This window comes from Egretta garzetta, unplaced genomic scaffold (assembly GCF_000687185.1).
Source record: "Egretta garzetta isolate BGI_Z169 unplaced genomic scaffold, ASM68718v1 scaffold38, whole genome shotgun sequence".
NCBI lineage: Eukaryota > Metazoa > Chordata > Aves > Pelecaniformes > Ardeidae > Egretta > Egretta garzetta.
This window is the reverse complement of record NW_009260667.1, coordinates 291,836-315,132: the sequence shown is the minus strand read 5'-3', so window position 1 is coordinate 315,132 and position 23,297 is coordinate 291,836. Positions and strand designations below refer to the sequence as shown.

Here is a 23,297-nt window from a genome sequence, read left to right as displayed (position 1 = left end):
GTTTCCTCATTTGATTTACAGATTCAGCTGTCGGGCTGGGGAAGGAAAATGGTGTACAAGTACAGAGAAAAGATGTCGATGGGACTTTGTTACACTGCTTTATAACAGACTCTAGCTGACCTGCTAGAAAGGAACTGCATATCATAATAGCTGTTTAGCAGTATAGAGAGTTGTAGTACACTTGAAAGCTCCTTTTTGTTAGCTCTCTTGTTAATCTGTGTTAGGGTGTTGGTAGAAAATGTCATCAACTCAGCTGTTTCAGATGTAACAGCAACAGGAACCGAGTGCAGGTTGAACTTCACATGCTGTCTTCTAGCAGAGACACTCAACTGCTGTCAAAGTTGTTTGTTTATTAAGGCCTCGAATCACAATTTTTTTACAGGAGTATAAATTTCTAAAGCAGATAATACTGGACCAGTCATAAAAAAAAAAAAAAACCAAAACCACACACACCAAACTAACAAAAACCCATTCACTTATTCTGTGCATTTGCCTGCTCTATTTAATCAATGTTTTTCAACTTTTCTATTTCGTTTATGTGAAAACAAGCAGATCTAAAAACTTCTGTAACTTCATATGAAGTTAGTGTACTATTTTCTAGGCTTTCTAAATGCAATTTTAGTTGATTTCACGATTGGAAGTCTGTATCTTTTAAACTGCTGCTGCCTCCACTTTAGGTAGGCATCAGTATTCACATAAATTTGAAATGCTCATGTGTGACATGTTAAATATAATGTTCTGAAGCTACCTTTTGTTTAGTCGAGAATCAGAACTGTGCTGTATTCATAACCCCACAGCTCCAGGTAGGGTTGTTTTATGTTGTGCACCAGACTTAAATGGAGGGACAGAGGCACTACATACATTTTAATATTTTTTCTTTTTTTGCTCTCATTTTAAAATAATTTCTGTATGGAATTTGGTAGCCTATTTCTCAGAGGAAGTAGCATTTATTAAAGTCATTCTGCAGTTTCCAGTGAAATGACACAATAACACATGATTGACTTCATAATTTTATTATGCATATACTTGAAATGTGTCATATTCATCAGGCATACATTTGTCCCCAGCCCATATTTAAATGAACATTTGATTGATTCCCAAACTACCTTTTTTTTTTCTGCCCCCACCATATGATTTTTGCAAACCATAGCAGATGTTGTATGTTCTCATTGTAAGGGACAATTTAGGCTTGTTGCTGTTCTCTGGCGTGGGATGGATTAGACTATTTACTGTGTAACTGTAATTGTGCTTCAGGAGAAAAGTTCAGTGACTTTTTGTTCATGGACAGCATGATTGTTGCTAAAAGCAATCTTACCCTAGATTGTGTGCAAGCTACCCTAAGAATATAGGACAGCGGCTATCCTTTATTCCCCAGATAATGCCAAAGGACCGATCCACTGACAGCAACATGGGTGGGTGTGTGCCTTTAGTTTTATGTTACTTCAGGATAAGAGGAAACTCTTTGTAATTTGATAGCTAATACGCTATCATCTTTGCTACTCTACTGCCTGGTGGTGTGCTCTAAAATAAGGATAGTATTGGGTCAGAGTAAAGTAGATCTCAGATTAACAGTGTGATTTGAGACAGATGCTTGTAAAATGAGATGCATGCATATTAATAATGGGAAAATAGAAATACATAGTTTTATTTCTTGAGTTTATTGAGTGGTTGGCAGTCCTTGATTTTATTACATAGAAAAAGTATAAGAAAAAATGCACACAGTTAAAAGCAGGAGAAAAAGTTTTAAATGGTTAGTCTGCCTTTCCCTCCTTGCACTTTCCCTCCTTGCAGTTCTATGCAAGATGAAGTACTTGACATTTTGAAACACTGGCCATTATTTCATATATTAATTTCATAATTATCCTGAACATAATTACAAATGAGAAGAAAACTTAATTGTAAGAACTTATCAGTTTAATAATAATGAGAGAGTTTGAAATTTGAACTCTTCCAAGACTAACATTATGCAATATTGTGTGTATATTCTTCCCCCATAAATCATTGAAACCCCTTGAGTTGGAAGGGACCCGCAAAGATCATCGAGTCCAACTCCTGACTCCACACAGGGCAGCCTAAAAATTAAACCATACGTCTCAGAGCATTGTCCCCAAATGCTTCTTGAACACAGACAAGCGATTTATGTATATTGTGTATATATTGGAAATCTAAGGTAAAGGAAATAGTCAAGTGGACACAGAGACAGATAGGAAGCATGAAGAATTAAACCCTGTTTAGGGTAGGGGAAGAAAAAAAAGTTTTACCTGTTGTCCTTGAAGATAACCACTGTAAAACCTATGAAGTTATTTTAGCTATGAAGCCCATTGATGTGGAGATTACGGTAGACTTCTGTGAACTGTTTCTGAAACTTCAAAACAGAGGGCTTGAATGCCATAAGTGACTATAATTGACAAATCAAAATTTTGTTCTCTCAAGACTTACTTTGTTTTGATGTTGTGGCTTATATCTCTTGAATACGCACAGCCTAACTGGTGGAATTATATATATATAGTTAAAGATGAGATTGAGACAATAAATAGGTAGATAGTTCTATTAAATTTGGGTGCCATCCTGCAGTCTTCAGGGTAGTGGTGTTAAATCCTTTATCAAGACGCTGATTAGCGTGCACATTTTTGAGTCTTGCCTGCATTTAGGTTTCTGTGAAGCAATAGCTGGTAACAGGGAGGGCAAAGCAATGAACATTAAGAAGGTCTAACTTCTTCCCACTTTAAGTCCTGAGCTATTCCATATCTGAACGACTTAGTGTTGCATCTTCTGCTTTAAATTTTCTGGCCTCTGTGCCCCCAGCTATTGAACTTGTCTTGCACATCAAATCCTTTCTTACTTAATGTTAGCTTTTGGCCAACATTTTAGTAAAATAAGGGAAGATCCATCCCTATCTGTTGAGTATGACTGTATTGTTTAAAAGACTTTTAGACCACAGAATGGTGAGATGCTGGAATTAGTGTTGATAGGCTCTGCCTTTAATACTAAGAGTCATTGTCTGACTTTGTATTTTCTCAAAACGTAACCTCATTTCCATTTGGGGCACACATTTCTTATTTGACTTTGGTCCTTTTGACTTTGTCTTCTCTCTCTGGGTTGATTCTTAATAGTTGATTCTGTCTTCTGAACATGGCTTGTTTTACACAGTTGTGGAACCAAAAAAATTGAATTTGCAGCATAGCAGCTGACACTTTTCTGTGGTCTTGGTATAGTAATTTGGTATGGGGTTTTGGGGGGTTCTGCTTCTGCCACTGTGCCTTTTTAAAAGAGGGTTTGGCCCTTGTGGTATGCCTGTTCAATTCAGCATGTTGTAAAACTTAAAATTCTCCAAATGCTGTGTACAAAATGCGTTTAATCCCATACCCTAGCAACAGGCAATGTTACTTAAAACAGTGCTGCTTCACATCCCTTTATTTGGATGCAGCGGTTGAAAAAGCATTTTGCTACTTTTCCTCTTGACCTGACAATATGTGCAAGGTTTAACACCGGTTTTAAGTATTGACGGCCTTACACTAAGAGATGCGTTAGTCCATTAATTTTCTGTCCTAATCCTTTAAAGAAGACTACTTGCTCACTTGGTGGTCTTCCTTGATGTTTGGCTTTCCGACAGCAGCTGGTCAGAAAGCGTGGCAGCTGAATGTCGTCTTTTCTGTGCCCCTGGTTAGATCTGTGGCTGCCTATAGCTAAAGTCTTTCTCTGATCAGGTGTAAATATGGAAAATAGGAAAACTGGTGAAAATCTTGGCTGATATAGCTATTAGTTGTAGGTGCCACGTGTGGCACCTCCAAAGGCCTGTATCTTTCCAGAGGGCAGAGCAGCTCCTCTCAGAAGTGGATGTGTTACTCTGATGTGAAGGTCACTCCTCATTTGAAAATAAAGGCCTGAACACTGCTCTGAAGTTATAAAATGAAAAGTAGTGTTTGTACGACCCTCAGCTGTTTCCAGTATTGCTTTTACTGACCTTTGCATAGACCCTGTGTGTCCGGTTTTCCTCAGTAAAGATGACTGTTCTTAGTGCAGCCTTTGCTACTGAATATTTTCCTCTTCTCATCAGCCCTTATGCACGTCGCATCCCATTTCTTTCCGTGGAGGTTCTCAGGCCTCCACCCCCTTTCTTTAGGCCATGCTTTGTGTCTGTCTGTATCCCTCACCACTGAAATTCATTCCCCTGTTTCCCATCATAACTAATTCCCTATTTCACTGGTGAAGAGGTGAAGTATTCAGCACAATATGGAACAAATTCAATTTGAAAATAAACTTTTGGCTTGCTCACTTCTGTTCCTCTGGAGGTGTGGTGGGGTTTCTTGTGGTTTGGGGTTTTTTTGGGTTTTTTTTAATGCACCCAGGTTGGTCCTGCTAGGTTTAAAATAAAGTAAATGGAAGTAGGATTTCAGATTAATTTCCAAAATATTAAATCAGTGTCAAGATTGTAGTCACACTGTTTGAAATCTGCTATGGATATTCCTTGTCCTACGTCTGGTCTCTTATCCCTTAACTCCCTTACACTTTCTGCATTTACTACTAAGGCCTGCCTGCCTTAGCGTAATCTTGTCACGATCTGAAAGAACTTCATCCACAGCACCTGTCCTTTGAGTCCAGCTACTTCTCCATCTGTTCTAAAATCTCATCTCACACACCCACCCTTCCTTCCCACTGCCTTTTCAGTGCTAATATTGCAACTGTTTTTAAAACCCTGTGGATTTTTTTTCTTATGATTGTATAGGAGATACTGTTCCAAATAAAGCTTGATATATAAATATCTGTGCCTTCATCTCTGGGAGCTTGGTTTTAAGCTCTTAGGAATTTCTTAAAATCTTTGATTTTAAGATTATTAGGGATAGCAGTGAAACACAGGCATCTTGCTTTTTTGAGTACTAAGATGCCTATTTTTAAATGTGTAATTTTATTTTGGAAGAAGAAAATGTGAAAGAAAAAAAGAGAGGAAGTGTTAAAAAAAAAAAAAAAAACAAACCACCCTCTAACTTCTCTTGGCTGCAGTACATCAGAGGAATGACTAATCACATTAACACTGCTAGACTTGAAACAAAGGTGGTGTTGGCTGAAATAGGTGGCCTGAGTGGCTGACCCACTTTGCATTCTGGACCATCAGTCCCGACAGCTTTTTGGGTAACTCTTCCCCAGAAACAGGGAGGAACAAGCACACGAGGTATTTCCCACCAAATTTCCTGACTGTGTCTGTAGTAGTGTCACCAAATGTGCTTCAGCTGTACTAAATATTGGGCCTCTGCCTGTGTTTTAGGGGTGGAAGACTGCATTTATTGCTTCTAGAACAAGATGTTTTCCCTTCCTCTTTCATGCTGGTTCACCAAAAGTTAGAAAGGCTGTTTCCTTTCATAGGAAACCCCTAAGATTTCGGGACGACTTGGCAGTAGCATAAGAGGCAGCTCTGTCAGGTGTAGCATCTGTCCCCCTCCTCCAGCAGGCACATCCTTAGCCTCTGGGTGGTGTGTCTAACAAGAGGCCGTGCCTTGGGCATGGACCTGAAATTTTGGCTCCTTCTGGGTCAAATCCATCTCACAAAATACGAATTATGACTGATGAATTTTAGCAAAAAGCACAGACAGTTCATAGGCTTTCTGCGTTTTGAAATGCACGAACTTGAGGAACCATTGAGAAAGGGCAAACATAATCTTTTTAAAAGTAGTATTGGGGGAGGGCTGTAAATGAAACATCCTGAAGGCATAACAGCAATTAAAAGAGCAGCTTTTACAAAAAGTGTTTCTTGTCCCAGCGATACCAAACCATATTGGAAGGGTGAAAAGAAAAAATAGCTGATCTTTTCCATCCTTTGCCATCTCTAGATTCCTTGTACATGAAAACCTCATTTGAACTTCAGCTTGTTCCCAAAGGTATTAACTTTAAAAAAACCATGTATTTAAAAAGTGGGTCACCGCTATTCGAAGACAGCATTTAATAATTGGAATGAATTTCATGTCATGGAAGGTTTGGGGGTTTTTTCTCAGCTTTCTTGCAGTTTATCTAATCTTCCCACATAATGATTAAAATACCTGCAAATACACATAAGACTTAATTGTTTGTGACATGGAAAAATTAAAAATGAGTTTATAATTTCTCAGAGTATGCATTCACTGTGCTAATGCTGGTCTCTCAGCCTTGGTCAGAGGATTGGTTGGGTGCTCCTGGAATCCAGAACCTTTATAACTAAATAGGTTCTTGCTAATTATTGATCCAGCTTTGAAGATCTGATTTTTCTTTGCCAGTTCTAGTTATTGCATTGGCCATAGGGCAAATTACATATATACGCATAAATAAAAGCAAAATATATGTAAACATGTACCCACAAGTACACTTAGGATTTTCATTTGAGGTCAGAGAGGTTTTTACTGACAGGGTAACCTGGTGAGATTGAACCCTGATACAGGATCTAAGAGTAAGCAGCAGGTATACTTAAGTTAAAATGAACTTTGTTTTCTGAGGTGAATGGAATTGCATGTCTTTCAGAGCTTTTTAATCAAACTGCTCTGTATGTGGGATTCAGGTGTCCATTTCCTTTGTTTCAGTATCTTAACAGCCTTTGTACAGTATTATCACTGGCAAGAACTGGCTCTTATGGGGTCAGTTTTTTGGATGGGAAGCGTCTTGTTAGTTCACATGAAAAAGTGGTTATTTATTGACTAAGGTGAAAGCATTACAGAATAAATTGTCTTTTTTTGTATGCAGGACAGTGGGCCCCAACTCAATTTAAGTCCTGCACTTGACCACTACACATTTTTAGCAATAAACAACTAAAAAGTCAGTAATAAAAATGGTGGGATACTGTGGAAACATCTGATATGAAGTCAAGCATGTTTTCCAAAGCAAGTTGGAATCTCAATTTGAGATTTACTTATAGCTTAAAATTGGGTGGCTGGCTGTTTAGATTTGGTCTCTTGAGCCATGGTAAGTATGAGTCAATCACAAGAACTCTCCAGAATACTTAATGTAAAATTGCTTTTCTCAAACCTAATCAAATTCTGACACTGTACATACAAGCAAATATGAATCTTCCTACTGAATATCTAAGATGAGCTGTCCCCTCACTGACGTTGTGGAAGGGATTTCCCTTTAAGATAAATTAAATTGTCTGACTCTTAACACTTACTTAGTCACAGAAAGTTTAGAAGTTGTACCATCAGATCTTCATGAAAAAGGAAATTATTTAGAAAAACTTACTTTCCCCTTTGAAGTATATACTTTAGAATTCAATACATTCCTCTTTACTTAATCATTTGGCTTATTGGCATGCTAAGTTGCACTTGATTTATTTTAAATTGAAAAATAATTCTTTTTTGATTTACATTGCTATCTTTTAAATTGGGTACATGTACAATTAATATAACCATAGAAATCAATGTGGAATCAAGATAAAAGCTGCTTTACTTGCGTTATTTTAAAGCTGAGGGTGGACTGGTGTCTCTTGACTACCGAAGCCAATTTTGTAGGCGTGTGTATGTATATACGTGTATGTGTATGTATGTACACTTCTCTTGTTTCCCCAGCAATTTGAGCTCATGACTTGCATTTGAAATCCACACTGTGGAATGGCACTTAGAAAGCTGTTTTCGTGGATTGCCAACTTGCTTCCTGTGTGTAGAGAATGTCAGTGAGACTTTTAAATGTTCCCTTCAAACACCTTTATCTTCTTTTAGTGCTTCTGTCATTTGATATCTGCCTAATAGGAAGTGGCTACTTGTATTCCTGACGCGCAGCGCTGCTGTTTAAATGTGGACAGATGCTATCATTTTTAACCTGCCAATGATGTTCTCAGGCCTCCGTGAATGGGTGAAACTCATTGTTTGGTTTAAGCATTGTGGGATTCCTGGAAATCATAGATACACAGAATCAATGAAGTCTGAAATCCTTCAGACCATACCGGTTTAAATGGCATTTTACTCATGGTTTTAAAAATTCCATGAGCAAACAACCTTATTATTCATATGAAAGTGACACAGGTACAGTTTTTATCATAACTGTATTGTTGATGGTTAAGTATATAAGCTTTGGATGAAAGGCTTCTGAGTTTATCTAATGTGATGGGGATCATTTCGTTTTAGGATGTGGCAAAATGTCCTCTCTTTCTCTTCCCCCCTCAGAGTGAAATATTGGACAACTTCTTGCAAAATAAAAATACCGATAGTGAAATGTCATTTTGAGATGAAAATAGAGAAGCCCCAATCACTTCTCGGAACAGGGTAATGGGGCTGTTTCACGGAAAGCACAGACAATCTGTGGTATCTGTGAAAATGGTAGCACAAAGCACAGGCTGGGACTAACGGGTGTCACTGCAAAAGGTATGCTTTTCTGGTGGCCCCATTTGTTTCTAATAGAGTTTAAAGACTTCTGGTGAACGCTTTCTGGTAGTCTCATTCTGGTTGTCTTGTCAAGGCTTCAAAACTGTTACTGTACCAGTGTCCTTGAAGATTTCACGAGGGCCTTCTTACAAGCAGGTCATTGCAATAGCCATTCTATTACCAAATATACCTTGATAGTCTCTTCACTTCTTTTGTTGCTACTTTGTGCAATGTGACATTGCTAATAAGTCATATTGATGGTTTTCCTCTAAATTTCCTTTGCTTATTTGAAGCTTTTCTGTAGCACTGTTGTGTGCCTTGGTCACACACGTGGCATACTGATAGGTGCTTAAAGAAATAAATAATTGCAACCTAGATTTGTAGGACTGCATGCTTTTCAGCAGGAGTAGAATTTTCAGGACTCTTGGCATAGAGATACTTGGTTTTACACAATTAGTACAAAATCAGGCTCTTGTAGTAGCTTGGAATATGACTTTGGCAAAGCAAAGAAATACATTTGCTTTACGCTAACTTAATGCAATGGTCTTGTGATCTTTGCTAGCAGTCATATTTACTTAAGCATGTACTGTGTGAATTTTTATATGGATTTGACCATAGATGTGTATCAGAATTGGGGCAGTAATTTGAAATGGTCTAGTCTCTGAAGGACATTTATTTTAGCGGGGTTGTCTCCCGCTAATTAAACTGTAAGACATGCTTTCTCATTACCCTCAATATAAAAGATCAAGTATGTCAACATCACAAATGTGATGCAGCCAAATCTGAAACACCTTTAGGTCTACCTTGTGATGTCATTTGTCAGAATTTATGAAGTCTCAGAACAGCCCATGTCAGTGCAGCTGATGCTTCTGCAAACGTCTTCTGAAATATTACATACAACAGAACAGTGTTTCTGGCTTGGTCATCATTCTATTTGCCGTCTCTCCCCCAAATACACACTGCTTTGCCCGATTTGAAGGAATAATCTTAAGGCATTTCAGGTGGAGGATATTGAAGTAACACTACCAAACTGCCTGGTAGAATGTCATGATGGGCCAATGATTTTATTTGGAATTTTGTTCAGTGACCAGTTTTTATACAGGTGAAAGTTCAAGCTTCTCAATCATTTTCTATTTGAAGCTAACTTTATGTATTTTTTAATGTAAATTGAGTGGACAGGTTAAGCTTGTGATGAAGGTTTTTTTTCTTCCCTTTGCTCACTTCAAGATAGTGGTTGACTTTGAAAATTTTACACACAAGTGCTTTTATTTCGTGTTGGCATACTACCTCAGACACATGAAAAAGTTCAGTGCTAGAACTGTGGGATCTGTCACCTCTGTAAACACAAGTTTCCACTAGACCAGATGAGATTATGAAATGCACATCAAGGGAAGACTGAAGTTCAGGACATGTATTCAAGCCTATTTTTTGTGTAAATAGTGGTGGTTTCAGTGATGCTTCACCAGGTTATTCTCTCTTCTCAGAGGAAAAGCCAGGGCATGGGGGGAGGAATCTCCAATTTATCTTGGCATGCAAGATCTTTTCATTACAGTCAACTGGGTTTTAACTTGTTTTCTTCTGTGTTTTCCCACTGTCTGTGGACATACTGCTTTAAATTAGGATGAGGCTATGGAAGGAGACAGTGTTGAGGATGAGGCTATGGAAGGAGATGCTCTTTGAGAGAGGGAAACAGTGGTGTATTGGTTCTCACGCCCCTAGGTTATGATGTCCATAGGTTACGATGTCAAACTGAGAAGTCTGCTAGCTAGTAAAAAATTTTTTCCCTTCAACCAATTAAGTTTAGAAGTAAGGAAAGATAATATGCAAATGCCCTTTTTAATATATCTGTATTAACTGAGAGCTAACCTTGCCTTATTTTTAACTGTGGTACTAGCTTCATGGTGAAGCATAAACTTAATTAACAAAAAGGGCAAACTAGCTGAGGGATGAGTAGTGATTTCTGCTGAAGACGCTTCTTCAAGTGGTGGAACTCCTGCCTCTAGAGTGGACTTGCATTTTTACTTAGGCGCTTGTTTAAAACTTGTCAGACTTCAGCAAAGACATGATGATTTAATTGTTTGGTTTGGGTATTGCTGTATGGTGCCTGGGGATTGCTCACGTACTTGGGTTGCATCAGGGGTTTTTCTAACTGGGTGTTTTAGCTATCATAGCCAGGAACTGAGGCCTCGGAGCGCAGTGGGGGAAGTGTTGTAGGGCACTGCATTCTCTATTGATCCCATCTACTTTAACACATTAATTTTAATCCCTACCAGATACCATATTACAAGTATAATTTAATTGCCACATTTTTCCTTAGAGGCTGGGAGTCTGACAGAGCTGTGAAACTTCGGTCATGTTTGTGTTTAGGGTTTTTTTGGGGGTTTTTTTGTTTTTTTTTTTTTACACTGTACATTTATTAGCTAAGCTGGAAAACTCTGTTACGGACACCTGAGTAATTTATTGCTTGCTTTTTCTTCGGTGTCAGAGGGCAGTGATTTTGTCATAGCTTGCCTTTCAGCCCCACAAACCCAGCTGTCTGGGAACGACAATAAATCTTCTGGAATTCTTTGTTTTGTCACTTTTGTACCAAGGAGTACAAGATTCTAGTAAATAAACTTCCTTACTGCTAGCAAATAATACAGTTTTTATAGATACTGAATCCTTTTAGGCCCTTTTATCTCTTGACTTCTGTGATTCCCAGTGGATTTTGTACTGACAGTTGAGATAAAGGACAGTCTTCCTCAGTTTCTTCTGTATTAAAGAGGGTACACAGCAATGGTGCACTATGCCTGCATCACAGATTAATGTCTTCTCACCAAACAACGCCAGCCTTTTCCATTCCATGAAAATCTTGTATCTCAACTGCTTGCTACCTTTCTGGACTCTTCTGTATGCTGTATTATGTCTTTTTAAAATGGAGAATAACATGACAAAAATACGTATATTTTCTTAGTCCAAGGTGGCCTAATGCCCTGCTACATTTATTTTCCTATCCCATTCCTTGTAAGTATGACATCTTGCTGGCTTTATCTTCATTAGGCTTCCTCAATGACATGTTGCAGGTGTGTAGATTAAAACATGTTAATTTTCTTGCACGTGAGCTTTGGGGGCTTGTTGGAGGTTAATAATGTCCATGATTAAGAGCATCATGAGCTTGCAGATCTCCAGCTCACAGATACTACAATGAGTATGTTCACTCACACATGGTCCTACTAAGAATCTTATATGTGCTTTTTGCCTTGTAAAAGCCAGTGATAAACAGAGCTGTGTTTCCTTGCACAAGCTGTTGGAAGCAGTGGTGAGAAAAATAAAGTGGAAACTAATGGTGTACATGCAGAATCTGTTGCACAGTTATTTCTGTGCTGGTGAGCTGGCTACTTTTGTTCTGAAAAATGAATTTGGAACTTGTCTCAAACAGGCTTATGGATGTTCAGGAGGGTCGAGAGCGACTATCTATCCAGGATATTTCTGACTGATACTTTATAGAATTATTTTTTTTAACCCTAGGATCCTAAGTTGGAATGAAAAATGTATTGCACCAAACTCTTTAAAGTTGTTATCATGAGCATTAGTATTGCGAAGACAAAAGTGGGAGCTCTGGAGGGAACAGAAAGTAGATTTGATTTACAGTAGGAGAAATGAAAGTAGAAGTGAAAGCCGGTTGTATGCCCTATGGTTCAATGCTAAATGAACACAGAACAAATCGCTGATAAGCCTGCTTTTTTTCACCCAAAGTGACTTGTACACCAGGCCTCACAGAGCACGTTGCTGCACACTGTATGTGGATACAGTCACACTTACATCTGGAGGCTTGATTGTGTCTGTGCGCTAAGTTTTTTTTACTAAAAAGCTGATCTTAGGTTACTTGCTTGAGGCAGAGCTGCAGTTCCGTTACTGCTACTTTTTTTTTTCTCCTGTAGCACTTAAAATTTTGATCTTTAGAGATAACATGATGCATGTAGTAATGGGCAGGCTTTGGGGTTTACTTCCACTGCCTGATTTTTTGACCTGTCTTTTCTTTGTTTGTGGGAATGGTTAGGAGTTGTCTGTCTTCCCCATGGAGGCACCTCACGCTCTAACCTCTGAGGGAGAGCGATTCTCCAGCCTCGGCCAGTGAGTGGGGTAACAGCAGCCGACTGTAAACCTTCCAGAGTCTGTGGTCAAATGTATTCTGCAAACTTGCCCAGGCACAGAGGATGATTTTTGTAGTACCCTCTTTGCATCTGTGCTGTTATCCCTGTCCAGGCTCCATGCGCAGCATCAGTCTGTCTGGCCATGGATGTTCTAGGTGTCAGCTGCTGTCCTGCTACGTGGGGACATTTATGCATGCAGATGGCTGCTTGTGCTAGAGCAGCTGCATTAGGCACACATAGGATTAGAAATTAATGCATTGCTCCAACAGTCATCATAGGCAAAGTGGATATAGCAGATCTGCATAGTAATTTGTTTTGAAGTTCAGTTGGTGACATGGACTGAGGTATCACTTGCTGTGATTTATGATTGAAGTTGCTTGCTGTAATTCTGTACAGAAGCAGAATCTTATATAAAGTTTGTTCTAAAAAAGTCTCTGGCCTGGGGAAGGAAAGTTCTGCATGAAAGCACAGGATTTCAAGAACTTGCTTTTTTTTTTTTCCCCCTCGAGTTACAAAAAGGTAATTGCTCGAGACATCAGTTCTTTCTGAGCATTCAGCTTTACAAAAATTGCCAAGGCAGGTTTTGATAGCAAGTAAGACTGTTTTCTTCACTCTGCAACAGCGAGTTGCAAGTTAGTGATACCCTCTAATTTTCCATAAAGACTTAAATCTTTTCTGTTGTTGATGAAGTAGCAGTATTATGTAAGTATCTCACTGTAACACTTCTGATTGACAGCAAGGTCCATCCAGAGATGGTATAAAAAAAAAAAAAAAGAAGTTGTATTCTAGGTTTTTGTCAAAAAGAGGGTGCTGCCAATGTACTACCCAACACTTCCTTTTCAAATATATTTGACCACAAGTTAAATAAGTATGACTTTCTGTATTGGCTGATAAATACTAGGATGTTTGTGTCTGGTTTGTTTTGCTTTGAGATACATAAAGCAGGAGCTGGATCGTAGAACCTGATAGTCTGTTCTAGATAGCGTGGTTTAACTTGTGTTCAGGGATCACTTGCTGTAGTGCTAATAGCCACGTTATGTTGTCCTTTTGCAATACATGCCCTGAACATTTAGGCAAATAGTTGAGACTTGACTGTTTCGGTGTCCAGTTGGTTTGCTTCTAACCCAAGTTTTGAGGATGCTGTGTCGGGAATTATTCTGAGAGGTCTCTAAAGAATTTTCACTACTGTTCTTCGACTGCAAGAGGAAATTGCACTCCCTCCAACTCCATGAAAACCTAATTGCCATTTCCTTCGGAAGAACATCCGTAGGGCTGTGAATGAGCAAGCTATAACAAAACAAACTTCTGTGATATTCCTCCATCTCCCTGGTTCCTCACGTTCGGTTTCTATTGCAAAGCCCTACCTAGCCTTTCTTCATTTTAATATACTTCAAAGAAAACAACCCTTCCGAGCCTGCTGCCCATTAATAAAGCAGCCGAATTGGGTTATTTAGCTTGCAACAGAGGTGTTCTCATAAAGCGTCTGGTAGGTTTCCCCCATTAATAATAGAGGGAGAGCCACTCTGCCCTTGATTATTTGAGTCTCTGAACTGAAAAAAATGGGGAAGTATGAATTGGGGGAGGAGTTAAATCTTTCTCCCACTCCCTTACACTTGGTTTAAAACCTGCCAGCCCCTCTGAGTAATTAATCAACCATACAAACATTGACCCTAGTTTTTGGACAGGGAAGTATTAAATGCCTAGCTTAAAAACTAAACAAAATCCCATACCCCACCAAAGAAGGACATCTGTTTCTAACTTCAGCTTTTTATTTTTTTATCTTTCATTTTTTTTTTGTTGGTAAATCTCCCAGACAACAGCAGTTCTGTAGAGAGTTTAAATATGAAGGAATGGCAGGACGGGCTAAGGGCACTTCTACCGAACATTAACATCAGCTTTGGTGGACTGCCCAATGCTTCTTCCCCCTCCAACGCCAACCACAGTGTACCAACGTCCAACACTGCCACCACCGACAGCCTGAATTGGGACAGCCCTGGCAGCTGGATGGACCCCGCAATCATCACAGGTAACCGTTTCTCACTCCTTCAGCTCCACTGGCAAACCATCAAATGGGTATTTGGCACAAACTGATTTACATCTGGAAAAAAAGAAAAAGTCAGTATGCGGTGGTCTCTTCCAGCTTCCATTCACAGAACCTCAAGGGTCCAGGAATTTTTGTGGAACTGCTAGGTATAACAAAGCGTCACTTAGGCCTTTGCAATGCATGCCCGGGACCTCTGCAGGCAGTCAGGCGGATCAGCGCTTACCTATAGGGTCAATGTAGGTGTCCCTTCTGCTGGATGGCGTGTCCGGTATGCGCGCCGCTGGTCCTAAGGCACTGAAGGCATTCACTGGACTTTGTTATTTAAAAAGGGACATACTCCACTTGTTTATAAAGCTCTCTTTTATAAGGCTGTCTGGTTGTGTTTCCCTGTTAGAGAGGCTGAAGCATGGTTCAAGTAGGCAGAGTAGGAGGTGAGCATGCAGTGTACTGGTAGTTTGGTGTGGTAAAGGCACGTCAACAGGGATGCAGTCCTTGTGCAGGATGTTTGCTAGAAAAATGTGTATTTTATGAAGAAGTGCTCTGAGGGGGAACTTTCTCCTATCCGGATTTAATGTTAAATGTTTTGTGGGCAGGGTAAATACGTATTATAATGTAAAATGCATTCTTTGTCCAAACTAATCATGTTTTCTCACTGTTGCTTTTTGTTAGGTTAAATTGACCTCCTTCGGGCTCAGCCTATTGCTTCTGCTCTGACTTGCCTGTATCCCTGTTTTTTTTTTTCTTCTCTTCGTAGGTATCCCGGCCTCCACAGGAAACAGTTTAGACGCCCTTCAAGATGACAATCCTCCACATTGGCTAAAATCTCTTCAGGCCCTTACAGAGGTGGACGGCCCCAGTGCAGCGCCATCACAGACGCACCACAGTAACCCCTTCGGCACACAGATCCCTCTGCACAGAGCCAGTTGGAATCCCTACTCTCCTCCTTCAAACCCCACCAGCTTCCATTCCCCACCCCCAGGCTTTCAGACAGCCTTCAGACCCCCCAGTAAAACCCCCACAGATCTACTACAGAGCTCAGCGCTGGATCGTCATTAGGAAAGGAGGAAAAAGAAAAAAAAGAAAAATAAAACCCAAAACGATAGAAATGCAGGAAGTGTCCCACCCTGACTCCTCCCCATGCCCACCTACTGTTCCCCGTCATATCTTTCTTTCTGAAGAATCCAGTTCCTGATCAAACCTCCCCCCCAAATGCAATGCCATCACAGGGTCATGACCGTATCTTTTCGTTAAGTTTCTGCTGAGCCAGTGTTTGAAATACACTGTTTGAAATATTTTCTAACCATTCTAAGGGGAAAAAAAAAAAAGAGAGAGAGAAATCAAAATGCAGTCTCAATGCTTAAGGAGAATATTACTGTCTTACGTCTTTTGCACATGAGTATTTCTGCCTAGTTGGAAAAGTGTCAATCTGCAGTAGGAGAAAAAAAATGCAATGCAGAATCAAATGCAAAAACATGAAAAAGCTATTTAATTTAAATGAAGTTACTGAACATGTGGGGCAAGCAGTGGCCTAGCATTTATTTTGCATTCAGTGTGGCACTACACAGGGAAATTGCTATGTTGGTTTTTTTTTTTTGAGAAGGGGATTTTGCGTCAGAGTTTGACATGAAGTGTGTTGAAAGACAGAACACTTATAGCTATGAGTAACTGGCATGTTGCTAAAGAGTGGTTTAAAGAGGGGAGAATAAGATTTTTGTTTAATTTTGGCTTTAGATTTAAAGTAAACTTTAATGTTTTAAAAGTATTCACAGATTTAATACCTAGCGTATACATAATATAATTATAAGCAGCTGAAACACGAGTGATATTTACTTCAGTCTTTCTGTCTCCTCTGTCAGTCTCTCTTTCTTTTTTTTAAAAAAACAAAGATTCACCTGAATAGGGCACTCTGGGATAGCACTGCATTGGGGCCACATGATCACCATCAGGAGCAACCTCTGACCTCCTCTGCCTGCAGCTTTTACTTAACCCTGTAGTTTCTGGACGTTTGTGCAGTATTGAAAAGACAGGAAAAAAGAAACAGATAAATAAACATGGTTATAACCTGACGCTAAAACTAAAACCAAGGAAATGTACCTCTTTCTTCAGAATTAAAACTAAAATCTTAAATAAAACAGAAAACTTGATGATGACTTCGTGTTTGCTTTTTATTTTTGGGTTTTTTTAACTTGGATTTTTAATTACTGCATCTGGTAAAACTATGTCGTTGCATGGGATTTTTTTTTTCCTGTTCGTCTAAACGGGAGCTACTTTTTCATGGAAGTATTGCTTTGCGTGGTGACTTCTGTATTGAAGGGTGGACAAAGTATACACGCTTTACATTTTTAAAGGGATTCTGTTGTCTTTACTCATGGCAATAGCTAGAGGCTGTCTGTCGAAGCTTTATTGGTGGAATTCTTTTAAATCTGAAGCATGAGAAACTTGTTTATACTTTCTGAACTAAATGCTGTGGCACTTGGGACAGGTAGCATGCAATAATGTGTCTGAAGGTGGGGCAGAGAATTCTAGTTACGCCTCCCTGTTTCTGTCAGCATCCTTGCATAAAGGTATAAAATACTGTCACTGCACAACAGGGGATGAAGAGCTCTTAACATACAGGAGGCCTCCAACAAGCTCTTATACTTCCAGCCAGAGATATTTAAAACCAGCAACCTTGTGACTGGGGTGCTGGGTTGGCGTAGCTCATGAGGATGGCAGAGAGCCTGAAATCCTAGAGGTGCCTGTGCTGAAGGATTTCTCACCTGGGGTGAGCTGCATACATAGCTCAGGCTGGCTGTGCTCCTAAAATGCTTGCTTCTGGCAGGGGCAGGGAGGGGAATGCACACCGCTGAACTGTGGGCGCCTAACAGGGGCCTTTCACCGCCCAGGCAGCGGGAGAGAGTCCTGAATCAATGGGTGGGCAGGGGAACCAGGCATTGAGTCTGCATAAAGCAACTATATATATATATCCTGCTTTGTAAAACATCACCTGTTGGTGATTGCTCGCTATTGCTCTTCTCTTACCTGTGTTGCCATTTAGTGCTGCATTTACTGTCTGCGTTGAGGAACGGCATGTACTGGTTTTGGACAGACATCCTTGTGGCAGTTTAGTTGTGTGCCCTGGTTGCTTGGGAGAACACGCACACCCTTTGGTGCCAATGCTCCCCCACAAAGCAAATGACGTTTTCGTCGTGCAGTCAGCCCCTGCGCAGTCCCTTGCTGTAACTGGTGGTGATGGTGGAAGGAGAAGCACGGCACATTGGGACTGCGGGCCGGGAAAGCCCTCTCATGCAGCAGTGCCTGCTGCTGCCCCTGCCGCTGGGCAGCAACCCAGTGGGAACAGCCTGATGGAGGTGCTGGTGAAGGTGCAATGGGCTTTTTATTTAGTAGTTTGTTCTTTTTTTTTTTTTTTTTTTTTCTTCCCCAGTTGTTAGACACTTTTCGACCTTTAACTTAATTTCTCTTTGAGAAGGGTGCCTTTCCTGACCCTGAAAATAAGCAAGCCTCCCAAAGCAGCTGTACTTGCTTCCTATGTACCACAGCAATTCCTGACGCTGCTGCTGCTTTCTTCAGTTCTTCATCAATCTCTTTGCCACAGGTTAGGATGCACTGAAGGAAAATGATGCCTGTGGTCTGTTATCGCTAGAAAATAGGCTTCAGCTGCTCAGAGGAGCTTATTCCCCGCTGCCATACCATAGCTTGTATGGTCGGCCTACTGACTAAACCTTAAGGAAAAGGGTTGCAACTGGAATGATTTTTTTTTTTTCTTCTCTTTATGGTGCTCGCCTTCCCACCCACCTCCCCTCAAAAGACTTTGATTAGGTAACACTGGTGTTATTAAAATACATCAGTGTTTGGGTTGATTGGGGCAGGGGGCAGCTTCTGCCTCTTTTAGCCTAGCTTTATCCACTGTCTGGTGCGGACTCCTGCATCCCCTGTAATTGGGAAGAAACGTGGCACTTCACTCTGTTCAACTGTGTGGAGCTCAGTTAGTTTCTCCTAAGGTCTCTGTTGATTCACTCTTCCTGCAACAAGAAATTCTGTATAGGAACCTTTATTGAAAGGAGAGCATCCATGTGTCTGCATTGTCCAGGTGATCATCTTGGTGCATGGTCTGCTGTTGTTTCATACATTGTATGGACACTTGCAGCTCTTCCTTGCATTAAGCCAAGAAAAGTACTTGTCTAAAAGGCCAGCGACCCAGAACTAGCAAGATGTTTGGTGTCTGGTGGAGATGAAATTGGAGAAAGAGGATGGACCAGACAACTCCTCCAAAACAGATTTGAATGCGTGTTGAGGGAAGGGAGGGAGTTATTAGCCATGAACATGTTGGTACAAGAAGTTGTCTTGCATTTTCAAGGAATTCTCAACTCAAGCATAGTAAATTGGGGGGTCAGCAGTGCTGGACTGATACTATGGGTTCATGGCTGCTTTTTGTTTTCTTTTTAATATCTAATAAGGGGATGATGTTTCTCTGGAGTACAGCAAGGAGTATAATGCCACCTTCTAGGTAAGGTGAAGAGCCATTGCACAAATTCCTTTTCCTTCCTTTTACAACTTCCATTTCCTACTTGCAAGTCAAATGTGAGCAGGTATGTGCCTTGCAGTGTCTTGACAGGGCTGCTCTAACCATGCTTACACCACCATTGCCAGCTCCCTGAAGTTGAGTTTGTATTCTAGTTCCCGAACTCCAAACTTCTGTTCTCCTTCCCCTCCATCAGAGACTCTGTTGTCCAAAAAGTTTTTTTTATGAGGTGCTCATTTAATCATAGGCATTCAAGATGTTGGATTTTAGGGAAAATGCAGTGTGTTTGGGTTTTCTTGTGGAGGGTGGTTGTTTTGGTTTGGGTTTTTTTGTGGTGGTGGTGTTTTTGGTTTGTGGTTTTTGTTCTGCTTTGGTTTGGGTTTTTTACAGCTCTCTAGAACTGGTCATGCTGTGGAGATTTTTGCCTTGAACGCATTTTTTCTTGGGACGGGGGGGAGGGGAAGAGGAGCCATGTACCAATTTCTTCCCTCATCTTTGCAAGGGAGCACAGAAAAATATACTTGAAAAGACTGCAGAACAGTTACCTGGGTGCTGCTTGTTCATCCCTCTCCTCAGGATCCGCAGAAGTTGCCTTAAGTTGAAAAGGGTCTTAGATTTGGTGTTGGATTCCACCATACGTAAATCCACTGAGTGGGATTGTACTGCTTGGGACTAAATCCCTCAGGGAAAAGCTGTAGTGCTGGAATAAAAACTTACTGCTCAGAACTGAGGTGTGTTGAGAAGCACTGAGGTGGGACAGAGCTTGAAGGGTTAGGGGGCTGGAGTTGTCACCAGCCCTGCTGGAAGGGGTTGTAGGTACTCCTGACTTGGTGAGAGGAACGCGCTCTCCTCCAGTCTAGCCACTAGTGACGTGAATCCTTAGCACACATAAAGCAAATAGTGTGAAGCGCTGATTGCCATGAACGCGTGTCTGCTCAGAGTAGTTGTTGCTTTACATCTTCCAGCGATGTACAGCTACATGGATAGCTATGGAAGCGCCTTCCACTTCACTGATACGTTACAATGTGTTTGGGCTGAATGTGGAGGTAATAGCTGTAGGAGCTTCTCCCAAATCCCAGCATCTCTTTTCCCCCCCACTTTGGGATGTTCTACTGATGGGGAAACAACTCTCGGGTCAGGCCCTCTTCTGTTCATGGCTGTGACAAAGCTCCCAAAGAGGAAAAACATGAAGTATCATCATAGCTTTGTGTGACAGTGTAAGAAATGGTGTGGCCTCAGTACGCTCTGATCTACACGTGACAGCACTGTATACGAGCAAGGTCTTCATCCTCCCTTCTTTCTGGGGTTTGCCTTTGCCCTAGGCTTACCTCTGTTGTATTTATGTGGCAAAGGGAAGGCTCCTGAGAGGGAAATGGCCGAATTAAGTTCTTGCCATGCAAGTACAGGGAGCTAGAGCGACTTGCGGGGGGGGGGGGGTGTGCAGGAGCCTAAACTGCTGCGTGGTGGAGGTTTGAGGCAAGTTGGGTGATCCTGGCAGCAACAGATTTGCTATCGGCTTTGCTGATGAAAAGCACTGGTTAAGGGTGGTCTGGTGCAGCCATACTAGGTGTGGAAGTCGTCTGAACAGAGGTGGTGTCACTGTGGAGGAAAACACTTGTAGAAAAGTCCTTGTTAATCTAAAGCTGGTGGGAGAGTGACCTGCCTGACCTGCGGTGGTCTGCTTTCTCCTCTGAAACCTTGCTAGACCGCTATTTGTTTCCCCCTGTCCTCAGACTTACAAATCTGACAAATCCCCAAGGAAAACTTTTCAATTTTGTCAAGTAAATAATTTTTTTTAAATATCAGTTGTATAAAATGCTTGTTTCAAGTTGACATTTTTCTCTGTGTGAAAAACTACTGTGTCAGTTTTTAATTGAAAATGCTAACTTTTTGTTATGACACTTAAAATCAGCATCTTTCTGGACATGTTTGGCAAAAGATTTTTATATCTAAAATGCGCGTCATTTCAGTTTGCAGTGAAAGCAGGTGTCAATCTCTAATTGTACGTAGCAAAAAAATCTCACTTTTGGTTTTAAAGCCTTGGTTGGATCTGAGGAGAAGTAAACTCTGTGTCCCAAATGTATCTTGGCTGTACAAAAATCTCCTTGGAAAGAGGGGAAACTGCAGTGAGTTTTTATTCAGGGGAGTGGAACAGAGAAGGAAGAGAGATGAAAAATTACATTCCCGTCATCTTGTTTCCCTTCTGTTTTTTCCCAGTTTCATCTCTTAACAAGACAACTCCTTCCTACATGAACAAGAAATGGGGCAGTGCTGTTCCCAGGACAGGTCCTGGGCTGAATCCCCGGCCATGAAACCTATTTTGGTGAGACAGAAGTGGAAGCATAGTCTGTGGGTACAGCACCAACGTACTTGCGAAGGCCCAAAACGCCTGTAGCGCTGCGTCCAAATTCACTGCTGGCGTGTCGGCATGCAGAGCGCCTTTTCCCGCAGGAACTCCAGGTGGTCTCGTGAGTGTCTTGAGGGGGGGGACAGCAAAGAACAGGTTCCCTTGGAGCAGGATTGTTCCCTCATGCAGAGCGCCTTTTCCCGCAGGAACTCCAGGCGGTCTCGTGAGTGTCTTGAGGGGGGGGACAGCGAAGAACAGGTTCCCTTGGAGCAGGATTATTCCCCTCCCTGTGTGTTAGACTTGGCTGGAAAAAGAGGGAGGAGAAGAAGGTGAGGTTAGGATGTGAGCTGAAGGGAAACGCAGAACAGGTCCTGTTTTTCCCGTCCTTTCTACAGCTTCAGTTGTCTTAGGAGGATGAAAGGCTTTTTGCTTCTCGTGGTGCAGTTGCTGGTAAATGGCCGCTGTGGGTGCTGTTGCCTTTTGCGAGGAATTTGTAAAAGCTTTGCCACCTGCTCCCTCACCCATCAAAAGCTAGCCCCCAAACCAGACTTCCCATAGCTTGGTGATGTGAAAAGAAGACATAGGAGGTGGAATGGGAAGAGATTCCTTTATTAGCAGTAGAAATAGAAAAAAAAAAACAAACCAAACAGTGTCCCTAGCCCTCTGTCCAGGGAGAAGCAGCAGTGGTTCCCAGATGTCCACTAGTAGGTCTTGCCTTATCATAAAAATACGCTACCTTGCATCTTTTAAGGCTTCTTTCCTTGAAATGCAATGCAAATGTTGATGGAAATTAAGTCAGCAGACTAAAACTAGCCTTTGTAGCAGGCTTGTTCAAGTACCACAGTTTGCATCCTTGAGCATGGGGATGATGGGGGTTTGTGGCCCGGGTACTCGTTCTTCTTTCCTGCCCCACGCATGCAGCAGCTCTTGGGGCTGCCAGAACCTCTTCCGACTAACGCCGTAATGCCTCCTGAGATACAGGCAGCACTTCTCTGCACGCGTGATGCCGTGTTACTCAACAAGCCCCCTGTGCCCAGACTGCCTCAGGCGTGCTAGGCATGCACAGGTCTGTCCTGCAGTGCCAACGTGGGACCGAGGTGTCCTGAAGCTGCTGGCCAGGCTCTGTGTGCGCTGCCTGGAACGCACCCCTGCGTGCCCACCCAGGAAATCCTGGGCAGAAATATGGGTGTCATTTGCTTTCTGAATGCAAACGATGGCACCTAGGCTAGCTCTTCAGGCACTGCTGTAGGTCTCAATACGCCTGATTGAATTTCTGATGCAGGAGAGAAGGGATGAAGAACCCTGAGTTTGTTGGGTTTTTTTGGTTGGGTGTTTTTTTTTTTCCCCCCAAATGTGCTAGGTCCTTTGTATTAAATTCCTGTTTTCCTCTTGACTGGCTATCTTTGCACACTTGTCACTGCATCTTGCAAGTCTAAGATTGTGTAGAAATGGGAGGATATAAGCAAGTTCTGAACAACAAAAGAAACCTTTACATCTCAGCCTACATTCAAGAGCAATGAATTGTAAATGCTTCCAATTATCTAATGGCATAGATTCCTTGTTCCTAGTAACTGCCTGTCTTCACTCTCAGCCTTTAAAAGAGCCTTAAACAGAAAATCAGACTCGGTTGTGTTTAAAACCTGAAAGTCTGCACATGCTCAGGCTGTAGGTTAAGCTGGAGCTGCTCAGTCTTGGCTTTATGCATCTTGCCGAAATGATCAATTAAGAAGCTTGTAACCCAGAACTCTTGTTTGAAATCTGTGCTTCTGGACATGGAGGGGAAATAAAAGGATTATATCAAAAAAGCCTTTCAATATGAAGTGTCAAATTTTCTCCATTTGAAAACCCAGGTGCAGTAATTGGCTCTTGTGAAATTCTTTTCCTGAGCTCTGCAGTGTTTCAAGGAATTGATGGTGTTAAAAGAAAAAAAAAAAAG

General features: G+C 41.3%; 1 protein-coding gene across 4 annotated transcripts in view; it reads left to right on the top strand.

The window, feature by feature from the left end:
* The window catches only part of CNOT4 (CCR4-NOT transcription complex subunit 4), a 57,802-nt gene extending 41,196 nt beyond the window's left edge, over window positions 1-16,606 (top strand). For 2 of the 4 annotated variants that reach the window (XM_009645581.2, XM_009645582.2), the window contains exons 11-12: window positions 14,262-14,474; window positions 15,247-16,606. In XM_009645581.2, the coding sequence (XP_009643876.1) occupies window positions 14,262-14,474; window positions 15,247-15,548 (515 nt within the window). In that variant the 3' untranslated portion in view covers window positions 15,549-16,606. The remainder of the gene's footprint in view (window positions 1-14,261; window positions 14,475-15,246) is intronic. The other 2 variants (XM_009645583.2, XM_009645584.2) reach the window with 1 other exon arrangement.
* Window positions 16,607-23,297: the final 6,691 nt, after the last annotated feature.